This window comes from Esox lucius, chromosome 16 (genome assembly GCF_011004845.1).
Source record: "Esox lucius isolate fEsoLuc1 chromosome 16, fEsoLuc1.pri, whole genome shotgun sequence".
NCBI classification, from domain to species: domain Eukaryota; kingdom Metazoa; phylum Chordata; class Actinopteri; order Esociformes; family Esocidae; genus Esox; species Esox lucius.
In genome coordinates, this window is record NC_047584.1 from 3,186,162 (window position 1) to 3,200,070 (window position 13,909).

Here is a 13,909-nt window from a genome sequence, read left to right on the forward strand (position 1 = left end):
TCCACTTGAGGCAGGCACTCTCCACCAACCTGAAGTGGGCAAGCCACCCTTTTCCGACTGAGGACCATGGCCTCGGATTTGGAGGTACTGATTTTCGTCCCCACCGCTTCACACTCGGCTGCAAACCGTCCCAGTGCATGCTGAAGGTCCTGGTTAGAAGGGGCCAACACGACAACATCATCCGCAAAGAGCAGAGACGAAATTGTGTGGTCCCCAAACCCGACACCCTCCGGCCCCTGGCTGCGCCTAGAAATTCTGTCCATAAAAATTACGAACAGAATCGGCGACAAAGGGCAGCCCTGCCGGAGTCCAACATGCACTGGGAACAAGTCTGACTTACTGCCGGCAATGCAGACCAAGCTCCTGCTTCGGTCGTACAGGGACCTGACAGCCCTTAGCAAAGGACCCAGGACCCCATATTCCTGAAGCACTCTCCACAGGATGCCGCGAGGGACACAGTCGAATGCCTTCTCCAAATCCACAAAACACATGTGGATTGGTTGGGCAAACTCCCATGAACCCTCCAACACCCCGTAGAGGGTATAGAGCTGGTCCAGTGTTCCACGGCGTGGACGAAAACCACACTGTTCCTCCTGAATCCGAGGTTCTACTATCGGCCGTATTCTCCATGGACTCACCGAACTCCTCCCAGGCCCGTGTTTTTGCCTCCAAAACCACCCGGGCTGCAGCTCAGGAGTCCCACAAGCCAACCAGGCCTGATAGGACTCCTTCTTCAGCTTGACTGCATCCCTTACTTCCGGTGCCCACCACCGGGTTCGGGAATTGCCGCCTCAACAGGCACCGGAGACCTTACGGCCACAGCTCCCAACGGCCGCTTCGACAATGGCGGTGGAGAACATGGTCCACTCGGACTCAATATCTCCAGCCTCCCTCGGGATCCAGTCGAAGCTCTGCCGGAGGTGGGAGTTAAAGATCTCTCTGACAGGAGACTCGGCCAGACGTTCCCAGCAGACCCTTACAGTACGCTTGGGCCTGCCGAGTCTGTCCAGCTTCCTCCCCCGCCATCGGATCCAACTCACCACCAGGTGGTGATCAGTTGACAGCTCCGCCCCTCTCTTCACCCGAGTGTCCAAGACATACGGCCGCAGGTCAGATGAGACGACAACAAAGTCGATCATCGACCTGCGGCCTAGGGTGTCCTGGTGCCACGTGCACTGATGGACACCCTTATGCTTGAACATGGTGTTCGTTATGGACAGACTGTGAATAGCACAGAAGTCCAATAACTGAACACCATTCGGGTTCAGATCAGGGGGGCCGTTCCTCCCAATCACGCCCCTCCAGGTGTCACTGTCGTTGCCCACGTGGGCGTTGAAGTCCCCCAGTAGAACGATAGAGTCCCCAGTCGGAGCACTTTCCAGCACCCCTCCCAGAGACTCCAAGAAGGTTGGGTACTCTGCACTGCCGTTCGGCCCGTAGGCACAAACAACAGTGAGAGACCTATCCCCGACACGTAGGTGCAGGGAAACGACCCTCTCGTACACCGGGGTAAACTCCAACACATGGCGGCAGAGCTGGGGAGCTATAAGCAAACCCACACCAGCCCGCCGCCTCTCACCATGGGCAACTCCAGAGTGGTGAAGAGTCCATCCTCTCTCAAGGAGTGTGGTTCCAGAGCCCAAGCCGTGCGTAGAGGTGATCCTGACTACCTCTAATCGGAACCTCTCAACCTCACACACGATCTCAGGCTCTTTCCCCGCCAGCGAGGTGACGTTCCACGTCCCTAGAGCTAGTTTCTGTGTCCAGGGATCGGGTTGTCTGCCTTCGACTGCCGCCCGGTCCTCTTCGCACCGGCCCCTTATGGTCCCTCCTGTGGGTGGTGAGCCCACGGGATGGCGGCCCCACGTCGCCCGTTCGGGCTGAGCCCGGCCGGGCCCCATGGGAAAAGGCCCGGCCACCAGGCGCTCGCATACGAGCCCCAACCCCGGGCCTGGCTCCAGGTTGGGGCCCCGGCTGCGCTATACCGGGCGACGTCACGGAACTCAAAATTTTACACATCATTAAGGGGTTTTGAACCGCTCTTAGTCTAAGACCCGTAGCCTAAGACCTGTTTGCCTTGGGAGACCCTACCAGGGGCATATAGCCCCAGACAACATAGCTCCTAGGGTCACTCGGGTACTCAAACCCCTCCACCACGTTAAGGTGGCAGTTCATGGAAGGGTGGTCTGTACCAGTATATTGCAAAAAATGTCTCACTGTAGTAATGACTATTAATGAAATTACAGGTTTCGAATGATTAGATACAGTTTATGTACTCGGCTGAGACATTAATTGTCAGTCTGTCGTTTAACAAGACAGAGCAGAAATGTTGGGCACTTTTCAAGTAAACTATATGTGCTTTGGCTTTCATCTTGGTGTTGTGTGTTTTAATTGAAATAATTTGGTGATATGCAATTTTGATTTCTGTCCCTGTATGTTGTCTATCAATAGTAGTCCCATCACACAAGTAAAAATCTGAGTATGTGTAAAGGCAATTAGCAATTAGAGGTGATTCTCATTGCTCTATACCTTGTGTTTGCTCCAGCGGCAGCAGCAACAACCCAGGGCGTAGGCTAGTAGCATACAATATCCGGCTGAGGAGAGGTAGAGGACCCTCTCTGCAACTACAAAGCCCACCCTGAAGAAGATGTTGCAGGCGGGCAGGAAGGGAACCACCAGAAGAACCAAGCCCAGGGTCAACGTCCTGACAGAGGATTACATTGATATAGTTACATGCTTTTGAATTTTTTTCACCAATACCAAAAACAAACCTTAAAACTTATCAGAAGAAATTACAAAACTATACAATGGTTGCACCTTGAGATAAGATTTTACTAGTCGTCACTTAGTATGACTGAGTTCATTTAGCTTTAACTGATGGCTTGGGACCTGGACCTATAACAGTCAACTCGTTCTCTGGTGAAACTGTTACAATTATCATCCTATACAGATCAGTGTTATGCAGGGCTCTTGACTGGTGCACCATTAAGCCACTCCCAGCTGCTGAACTCTTTTTAAGTGATTGTTGGTCTGATTGTGGCTCCTCTCACAAATCTTGTATGAGCACCGCCTGGTAGAGGGACAGTTTTTTCTTTGCTGGGCCAAGGGTGGTGTGATGCAGCTTCCACTCCCTGATCATTGGAATATTGAAATATGTTATTTTCTACCCTTTTTCCCTGTCTATGCATTTGTGTTAATTTATCTCTAACTTCTGTAGAATCATCTTCTGCCTTATTTTTACTTCCAATTCACAGCCTGACCAATGAACATTCAACAGTGGGTTTTACACATAACATATGACAGCATCTTCAATGGATCACAGTTGGAGGGAAATTGTTTATGTCCTTGTTGGGTCACTTCTGAGTTTCTACAACACAGCTTTTACAAATATTTACTCAAGCAACATATTTAATTTTGTATTTTTATTTCTCAACATCAAACCAATGTAACCTTACAATAGTTTATTCGAATATTAAAGATACACAGAACAAAATACGAATCACACCCCCCACCTCTCAGGGACCTTGTTGCACTACTCCCTTTGGACTACTATGACACAGCCTTGCAAAGTCTGATAATGGAAGTTCAGTTGTTACAGGTACGTGTACCTCGGGAACCTCATTGCTGCTCTCTCTGCATCCTGGTTGCACATACTACCTTACTTCAATTTGCATTGATTGCACATCTAGAATGCCATTTAGAATTGCCATTTGTACCCGACTGTGTTGAACTATCCGTTGAACAGCTCATTTAATGCAATGGCCTTTGCAGCGTTTGCTATGTTTGTGCCGTTGTCGTAGCTGGTTAGGCAAAATGTCTCAAACCTTTTCTCCCATATTATGTTTATTTGTAGGCACCGACATTGAAGCCGAAATTTTTGCAGACCGTGACCGTGAAGGGCTATAGTTTTGGAGACGCTCTGACCCAGTCGTCTAGCCATCACAATTTGGCCCTTGTCAAAGTCGCTCAGACCCATGTGCTTGCCCATTTTTCCTGCTTCTAACACATCACCTTTGAAGACAGAATGTTCGCTTGCTGCCTAATATATCCCACCCACTGACAGGTGTCACGAGATTATCAGTGTTATTCACTTCACATGTCAGTGGTCATAATGGTATGGCTGATCGGTGTACTTAATACTTCGAAATACTTGTACATTTTCTGCCCTCTTCTATTTGCACTTCTGGTTAGATACTAACTGCATTTCGTTGCACTATACTTGTTCAATGACAATAAAGTTAAATCGAATAAAAAAAAATCTATCACTTGAAATTCAGTTCTTTCTATGACATCCGTGAAAACATATGCATAGCCAACTGTACTATGTATGACTGAATAATGTTATCTAGTTTGGTATTGCAATAAAACTCAATTGCGATCAATGTAAAATAATTACTTCTCTGGAATTACATAAAATGTGTGCCCCTCAATGACATTGTCATGATTTATTGGAAGCAGGAGACGTGGAACACAGTGAGGTTGGTTAAACATCCTTTAATTACTTTTTTTTTTATCAAATGAAACAAAAGGAAACCAAAGAGAGTTACAACCGTGAACTGATGTGTAACAAATAACACACAATGAACCACAAACTGAGGAAAATAAGGGCAACCTAAATTGGGTCCCCAATCAGAGGTGACGAGGGACAGCTGCCTCCAATTGAGGACAGTCAAAAAGGGAGCACAGAGATGCCACGAGGCACCTCTGTGGTCAGGCCCTGACTGTGGCCCCCAGGCAGATAAGAGATGCCTACAGGATATCCAACCAGGATGCATTTTCCTCTATGGAACTTAGGGGGAACGCAAAGCCTACACGTTATAGCCTGTGCACTTGGTTCTATAACATGAATTCAAAATAACTATCTACAATCCCATTTCTACAAAAAGTGGGGATGTTGCGTAAAATGCAAATACAAACAGAATGCAATGATGTGCAAGTCACCCATGCCATGTGCACTAAGATGCTGGCTTTTGAAATGTGCGCTGATAACAAGCCGGATGGTCCCTCTCCTCTTTAGCCCGGAGGACACAGCATCCATGATTCCCCCCCCAAAATTTTTTTATTTGATTTGAGAGACACTGGGACAGTTTTCAACTTTGCCTCAGTCCACCTTAAATGAGGTCGGACCTAGAGAAGGCGGCAGTGTCTCTGGATCTTGTTTATATACGGTTTCTTCTTTGCATGGTAGAGTTTTCATTTGCATTTGTGGATGCAGCGACATACTGTGTTCACAGTCAATGGTTTTCGAAAGTGTTCCTGAGCTTATGCAGTGATGTCCACTACAAAATTGGGTCTGTTTTTAATGCAGTGCCGCCTGAGGGCCTGAAGATCACGTCCATCCAATACTGGTTTTCTGCCTTCCCCCTTGCGTACAGAGATTGCTCTGGATTCTCAGAATCTTTTAATGATATTATGTACTGTGGATTATGAGATCCCCAAACTCTTTGCAATTTTACGTTGAGGAACATTATTCTTAAATTGTTGCACTATTTGCCTGCGCAGTCTTTCTCAGGGTGGTAAACCCCTCCCCGTACTTCTAAAAGACTCATCCTCTCTGGGATGCTCTGTTTATACCCAATAATGTTATTGACCTGTTGCTAATTAACCTAACTAGTTGTGAGATATTCCACCATGTTTTTTTTAGCATTACACAACTTTTTCAGTCTTTTGTTGCCCCTGTCCCAGATTTTTTGTTAATAGTTTCTTGAAAATATTTTTCAAGAAACAATAACATATTTCAGTTCAACTTTTGAGATGTTATCTTTGTACAATTCTATTTTCTACTGAATATGGAGTTTAAATGACTTGCACATTGCACTCTGTTTTTCTTTACATATTTCAGAGCTCCCCAACATTTTTTGGAAAGGGGTTGTACTTTCTTTTGGCTCCTTTCTATTGAATCAGGAGCGAGCAAATAGAGTCTGGCCTGGTCAGGGAAGTGCAGTTGGCTGGCATAATCAACACTAAGTGGAAGATGCATGCTGATGACTCTTTCTGTATATTCCAATACACATTTATTGAGACGTTCTCTTTGGTTCAATACAATTCACATGGACTGTTTTGGAGGTCTAACTACTTTCACTAGCCACCTTAATTTATAGATTGCACAAATACACTGTGTGAAACCACAAGTCTTACATACATGGTTTGACATGAAGAAATAATGGTCTGTATCAAACCATATGGGTCCTTTTTTACCCAAGAAATAAACACAGATTTGTGATATTTGCAATGCATTAGCCACAGCATTTAGCTTCCAAAATTTTAAGCGTGTATCTGCGCGCATGCAGTGTGTCTTTTTTCTATCCTGTCCGTGTCTTTTAGGACAGGAAGCGTGAATAATCTTTGGCTCTGCCTCATCTAACTGCAGAGTAGATTGGAGAGTGAAGTTCCTCCACTCTGTTAAGGACTCTCTTCTTTTTGAGATCAACCAGAGCATAGGTAACCTCACTAAGCTCTCTGGTAGCGCTTCCTGTCTTCACTGGGGAGTAGATTGTATCAGATTGAACTCGCTTCTCTCTCTTAGGTTTCGTTCGATGTTCAATCTCAGCATAAATCACCTCACCAGCTGTCTCCACAGACTGCATTGGGATCTGGATCTGACTGGTGATCCGGTCCTGGTTTGAAGCAGGAACAGACACAACCTTAAACTTGCAGCAGAGCAGGAGGACAGATAAGAATATTATACCTAGACCCACCATCAACCAAACAGTCATTTCATTTGATGGCCTGGGACCTATACCTCTCACAGTCAACCAGCTTGCTGGAGAATCTTTCTTTCCTTGGTGCTCACACTTATAAAGTCCTTCATCTGACTTAGAAACAGCAGAGATGGTCATCTCTCCTGTTGTCTCATTCCTGATAAGTGATCCACCTTTATAGAAATCAGCTCTGAAGTTAAAGGGTGTTTTCTGATATCTACATCGCATTGTCACGGACTCTCCCTCTGTAACAGGAAGGGCGGGGCTCTCCAGGATCAAATCGCTATCCGCTACTGTGATGTTTACAGCATTGCTGTGCTCTCCTGATTCAGACTCACACCAGTACACTCCAGTATCATGCAGATATACAGTTAATGAACCAATGTCAGCAGATAAGTCTGACATACCTTCATTGTTTTTGTATCTTTTCAACCTCCATCCAGTAGAGTTTCCCTGAACCTCACAACTCACTGAGACTGACTCGTATTTAAAGTGCTGGGATCTGTCTGGAGTGACGATCAGAGACGCTGGATGAGAATGGTCTTCAACCCAGAGGAACTGAGATTTGCTCAACTCCGTTTTAAGGACACGGTCTCGTCTTTCACCTCTACATCGATATTCCCCAGTGTGATTCCGACCAACAGGACTGAGAGAGTAGGTGCCTCCTACTCCACGATCGCTGTCGGGAAGCAGCTGTGCAGAGTTCAACTGTTTGTCCTTTTTGTACCAGGAGAACCGCCAGCCTGGGGACAAAGGTTCCACCACACAGCTCAGATTCACTGAGCCTCCAACATTCAGCCACCAAGCAGGAAGGACAGAAAGGACAGCCTTAGGTCTCTCCGTTAGAGTCAGTGTAACCGCTTCACTGGGAAGAGATCTCTGTCTAGTCCTCCTACTCATTCCAACACAAGTACAAGTGAGTCGTTTTCTTTTCATGGGCCCTATTCTATATGTACTTTTTGTGGAAGTATAGGTCCCAGGCCGATTATTGAAATTGAAATTATATTCCCAGTCATAGTCCTCTTTCCCCTGAATTTTGCATTTTAAAGTGACAGTTTCTCCAGAAAAAATCTGCGGCCATGGATTTGCGGTAAGAACAGCCTTTGGTTCAGGAGTCTGTCCAGCATAGATATGTGTACTCATTACAAGTATCATTAAGAGTGAAGCGTATTCCATACTGCCATTAAATGAGAAGGAACCTGTAAACTGAGAGTGTTTTATACAGCCCCTCCCAACATCCGCTATGCAAAAACTCAGATTTAGGCCAGAGAAGACAACAAAACACTGTCTAAACATTGCAAGAAAATCCCCAGCAACGTTTATAGGGCACATTTGAGCTGGTTGTTCCCTTTCTCACATTGTTGTCTGTCTGAACAGGATGTAAGAAGGAAAATATGTTTGATTGTGTGCAGGTTTCACACAGGTAAATTTACATATTACTAATAGAAAAAGCCAAACTGTTCAAACCCCACTACGTTAACTCATAATACTCTGAATTAAGTTATCTAAGATTTGAAGATTGAGTACAAGCAACGGTTCATTACACACATTTCAACAACCCCTCATAATCAAGTGCATGTCCTTGTAAGCATACAGTGAGGAGAAATAGTATTTGATACACTGCCAATTTTCCAGGTTTCCCCACTTACAAAGCATGTACAAGTCTGTAATTTTTATCATAGGTAATCCTCAACTGTGAGTGACGGAATCTAAAACAAAAATCCAGAAAATCACATTGTAAGATTTTTAAGTAATTAATTTGCATTTTATTGCATGACATAAGTATTTGATACATCAGAAAAGCAGAACTTAATATTTGGTACAGAAATCTTTGTTTGCAATTACAGAGATCATATGTTTCCTGTAGTTCTTGACCAGGTTTGCACACACGGCAGCAGGGATTTTGGCCCACTCCTCCATACAGACCTTCTCCAGATCCTTCAGGTTTCAGGGCAGTCGCTGGGCAATACGGACTTTCAGCTCCCTCCAAAGATTTTCTATTGGGTTCAGGTCTGGAGACTGGCTAGGCCACTCCAGGACCTTGAGATGCTTCTTACGGAGCTTCTACTTTGTTGCCCTGGCTGTGTGTTTCGGGTCATGTCATGCTGGAAGACCCAGCCACGACCCATCTTCAATGCTCTTACTGAGGGAAGGAGGTTGTTAGCCAAGATCCCGCGATACATGGCCCCACCCATCCTCCCCTCAATACGGTGCAGTCGTCCTGTCTCCACCTCTACATGCTTTGTAAGTAGAAAAACCTGCAAAATCTGCAGTGTATCAAATACTATTTCTCCCCACTGTACGTGTCTTCTGCAGCTAACTAACGGGGGGCTGGGAAGTCCAACAAGCAATGCAAAATAACCAGCATCTCTTGGGAAGCTAGGAGGCGTTTTCAGCCAGAAATGTGCAGTCTCGCAGCATTCTTGAGACTATCTATGTGGCTTGGGGACATGCATAAGCTAACTTTCATGTTGACACACATGACTTCCTGGTTGGAAAAGTAGTGTGAAAAAAAGCAGAACGGCATGCCACAAATACCTATGGAGGCTTGTCACCATCATTAACTCTCCCAAATCCATTGGGCGTTGTTGTAGTGAGACAGAATAATAGATACAATTCAATATGACCAAAATGGAGAAAGGAGAAAAACAAATGCTTTCATCTTGGCAACATGAAGTGGATATCTGTTTGAGCCAGCTAGACTCAGTCCTACCTTCTCCTCTGGCTGTCCTGTGAGCATATGGCTTGGTTTATCAAGCCTATCAGGAAGCTCCAGAGCAGCAGCAGCCAGGGCATCCTCCAATCAAATGCGGACTTAATGAGGGGCACGCAGCCCATGGACCAATCAAAACACAGCCACCAGGGACACAGCAGCAGCCAGGCATTCAGTGAGTAGTAGTAATTATAGTTGACTATCTGGCAATCACAAACAACAGGGCGGAGGACAGAGGGGGATGAACCAGAGAGGTAAGGAGGGAGGGAGAGGTAGAGGGAGAGAAAGAGAGAAAAGCCAAAACATATCAAAAAGATGTCAAAACAGATAGAAGCTCAGTAAAGCAATGATACAATAATGATTGGTCAATTAGAATTAAGGCAAGGGAAGGATAGTTCGATTTAGAGTGCGCAAAATTTTCGTTGATGGTACAGACAGCTAAATTAGCAGATACTGCTACGAGAGAGATGCAGGACACATTCATCAATGGTGTTTGCATTTGTGCATGGGTTTCCATTCACACTCTTTTACATTGCAGTACCCATTTTATGTGGACTAAACACCAGATAATTTGAGTTTTGTTCTCCAGCACTCAAAATGTTATTACTTTTTCAAAAGTAAGGGGAATGCAACAAACAGCTATAAAAAAGGCTTATCAATCTTACTGTACATACTGTAATGGTGAAAATGTTTTGCAATTTTTAAGCAAGCTAAATCATAGACTCACTCTGAGAAATACATTTTCCGCAAAGGATGCTGGGTTGTCAACTTCGGTGAAGGCCGGTGGCCCAGTTCCCATGATCTTCCAGCGTGTGTACAGCAAGGAGGCTCCACTCAGAGACAGGAGAGCCAATCGAGTAAGGAGCCCTGTTCGTACCAGCTCACTCACCTGACATGACACGTACACCAGACATGAGGAAAAAATAAATAATCATACATCCTGCATAACGAATCATGCTTGCATTATTCCGTATAGATTAATCCACCACCACCACAACAACAGCATGAGTCCAAATTAAGTAGGCTTATCTAACTACAGGGGGCATAATCGGTACATGTTTGATTGGGCTATTAGTAGAACTGAGCCTTGTTTCCCAAAAGCATCTTAAGGCTTAAGATCATTGTTAGAACCTTTGTATGAGCTTCATTATGTATCTGAGCTGTTTTCCAAAGCCATCATTGCTAAAGCTGAACTTGAAAACACTCTTTATGTAATAACTGCCCCAGACCACTTATTGAACAGCTAAGTACATTGTCTGATACTTTTTTGGTGTGTCACGTAACTTAATACACATAATATCTCCACTAAACATTAAATCAATAGGTTTTCAGGTCTTTCTGTGAACACTAATAATGTTAAAGCAAAGCATATAACAAATACTAAGTTCCCAATTTCTTCTCTGTAGATACAAACAAGCATTCTCTTCCAAACTACAGTCCCTTCTAAAATTATAGGCACCCTTGATAAACATAAAATTATATAAAATTATATAAAATACAGTTAGTTAGCGACTTATGCATGTATTTTAAGATAGCTAGCTGGAACTACTACGCAATGCCGTAATTGTAAGTACATTCTACTCAATTATTTAGTCATCAGTGACAGTAAGTACTGGATGGAAATAATTACAAATAATAAACATAGCAAGTCATAATCCATGAAAGCAGCATAGTTAAACAAAGGCCTAAAGAGAAGATAAAAATAAACTACATGAAAGGTTCCATAATGCACTTTTTATTTAAAAATAAAGAAATCTATTAAAATCTAGATGCATCTCTTTCGAAAAGTCTTAGCCATTATGCTAAAATATTCCATAGAAACATGAGAATTGTTTAATATTTTTGATGTTATATAAGTAGGCAAAAGGCATTTCCTGAAGATTAGAACATCTCCTTAGTCTGTTAATTTTTAAATGATAGAAAATGCATAACTCCTTATCATATATATGATCTGATTGTTGTCGCCTTTTATTATGAATTAAGTATTTTGTTTTAAGCTGCCTTTTTAAAGGAAGTTGTTTTTGTGTTAACCCTGTTTGTGAGTAACCTCCTGCTTATTGAAAGCATAACCGAAAAAGCCTAGTGCAATATAAATAATTGCTTCTGACAATATTAGAAATAGCCTATACAGTTGTAACTATTCAACATTTACTCTTAACTGTTTGGTTTGTGATTTCCAAAAGTTATTGCCTAAAATTTTATAAAGCACAAAATGATTCAGGTTTGTTAAAACTTCCTATTGGAATTGTTCCCAGTTGTTGATTCTCTCTTTTCATTATTACTTCACAAACAACTTTTTGAAAATAAACTTGATTAGGCCCACAGATTCAACAGATATTTGATAACAAAAGACAGGGGAAAAACATGTAATTCTGCGGTGGACATTTTGAGCTGCATGGTACAGTCCGGTGTTTCAATCAACATTTTTCTCTTTTCCTAAGCCTTATTTTTTGCAAACTTTCCGATTACATTCCTTATTAGCATGAAAGTTGCGTGCGATTGTAGATGTAGAAACCATAAAATACAACCAGGTTCTCAACTCTCACTGGCCAAAGGATAGTTAGCTTCCTAAGCAATCTCTCAGTGTGTGTGGGAGCAAGTTGCACACGCAACCTCCACCAGGCAGGTTTACCACTGTTTCATTGGTTCTGAACTTAGTTGTTGTCTTAACACTGGAAAGGGGTATATTTAAGCAATATGGGATGAAGGGGTGTAGTACATTTGCAATATACAACAAACCCCCAAGATGTTGTACTGCAAGTATTGTAAAATGACTACCAAAGCAATTAGAACAGCCAAATTAATTAATTTTACTTTATAAAATTGTTTATAAATGTTCATTTCATAAAAACAAGAAGGTAATGGTAGGCTAAGTCTGTAATATTTGCCTTTTCAATTGAGCAAGCACGCAATGTGTAAAATCTTGATCTAGTGTATTATATTAACAAGGTAGGTGTTAGAATTAGGCATAACAATATTTATTTTTCAGATGTTGAACAGTTGTCTGTAGAGAGGAATAATTTCATGTTTACAGAAAGAGTTGAATGGAAAACGCTGATTTAAAAGCAATGCTGACAAGTTTTCAATTCCATTATTACCAATACATGGTCTCACAACTGAAAGCATGCTATTTGTTGTAATGTATGATCTAAAAAAAAACCTGGAAAAAACAATAATTTGCGTTTTGCCCATCCTAGATCAAGCAATTTGTGTTACTGAGTATAATGGTGGGTAGTATGATGAAAGAACCTTCCAATAGCAAAGTTCTTATACCCATACCTGCGTTGTCTTTAGAATGTATGCTCAAAATTATGCTTCACTCCTTCATAACCTAAGTTAATGTTCCAATATCCCCCCATATCTTGTAGAATGCAGATGTACATTGAGCATTCATAACAAGTTGCAGTGTGCTAGTTACTCACGTCTGCTGTTTTCTTCTTAAGGAACAGCCTGTGGCTCAGCTCAAAGACATTTACATTACATATCAGGAGGACATCAAAGGCAGCGTTCACCCCCTGAGAAAAGAAAAGATGAAGAGACAGAGAAAGACAAAAATGTTAGAGATTAGTCATCCAAGCATAATGTAGGCCAGAGAAACCCATCTTAATCAGTACATTTCTGTGGCAGGAGTTAAATATGGGTGAACATTACATTTGGCTTCTATTATACAAGCACAGTCATAAGAAACCCAGAGTATAGTATTACCATCAGTGTTAAAAAGGAGGGGGAAAAAACAACAACACATACTTAAAATGTAAGCATCTGCTAAGTGGAATTTATTTAGTAGTTACTAAAGTCAATGGTGTTAAATGCCCCTCACCAGAACAGTGATGCCTTGTTCTTTGCAGAGCATGGCCGCAGAACACAACAAGAGGCTCACGGCAATCCAATGAATGGCAATGTTCTCTCTCTCAGTACCTGTGGAAGACCTCCATAGATGAATCAGGTTCTGAAGTCCATAAATAAAATATTCAAACAATAAACGGTAATTCGGGGTGGATATTGGCAAGTATGTTACAATATATAGCTCCGGAGACCACTGCACCTTTTCTTGCCTTTCCAAAAAAGTCGAAAAGGAAGGTTTTGAGTGAGGATCAGAAGTGCTAAAATTAAGAGACCACTGCAAATTGAATGCTTCTCACTCAAAACCTTCCTTTTCAACTTTTTTGGAAAGGAAAGAAAAGGTTGCAGTGGTCTCTTAATTTTTTCCGAAGCTGTATATCACGATATACCTGTTACAATTCAATACATCAAGATTTATCACGATACTTACAGAAATGTATGTATAAATAATATTAGGCTATATCTTCACAGGGCAATCTTTAGCTAATTCCACATTAGCAACCCATAATAATAAAAAAAATCACTCAGTTTGAAATGACTTACAACTTCTAAATTCACTATTAAGAATTGACCTTCAGGACTGTTTAACCAGCCAACACAAATACTTCAAAAGTGTACAATTCTGAAAAGTACAGCAAAACTTCAAGCAACT

At 42.5% G+C, this 13,909-nt stretch overlaps 1 protein-coding gene across 5 annotated transcripts in view; it reads right to left on the bottom strand.

The window, feature by feature from the left end:
- The window catches only part of tmtc4 (transmembrane O-mannosyltransferase targeting cadherins 4), a 47,729-nt gene that overhangs the window by 21,811 nt on the left and 12,009 nt on the right, over positions 1–13,909 (bottom strand). For 3 of the 5 annotated variants that reach the window (XM_034286904.1, XM_034286905.1, XM_034286907.1), the window contains exons 6-11: positions 13,235–13,332; positions 12,837–12,929; positions 10,142–10,303; positions 9,415–9,617; positions 6,561–6,650; positions 2,530–2,704 (exon numbers count right to left, since the gene is read on the bottom strand). In XM_034286904.1, the coding sequence (XP_034142795.1) occupies positions 2,530–2,704; positions 6,561–6,650; positions 9,415–9,617; positions 10,142–10,303; positions 12,837–12,929; positions 13,235–13,332 (821 nt within the window). The remainder of the gene's footprint in view (positions 1–2,529; positions 2,705–6,560; positions 6,651–9,414; positions 9,618–10,141; positions 10,304–12,836; positions 12,930–13,234; positions 13,333–13,909) is intronic. The other 2 variants (XM_034286906.1, XM_010866564.3) reach the window with 2 other exon arrangements.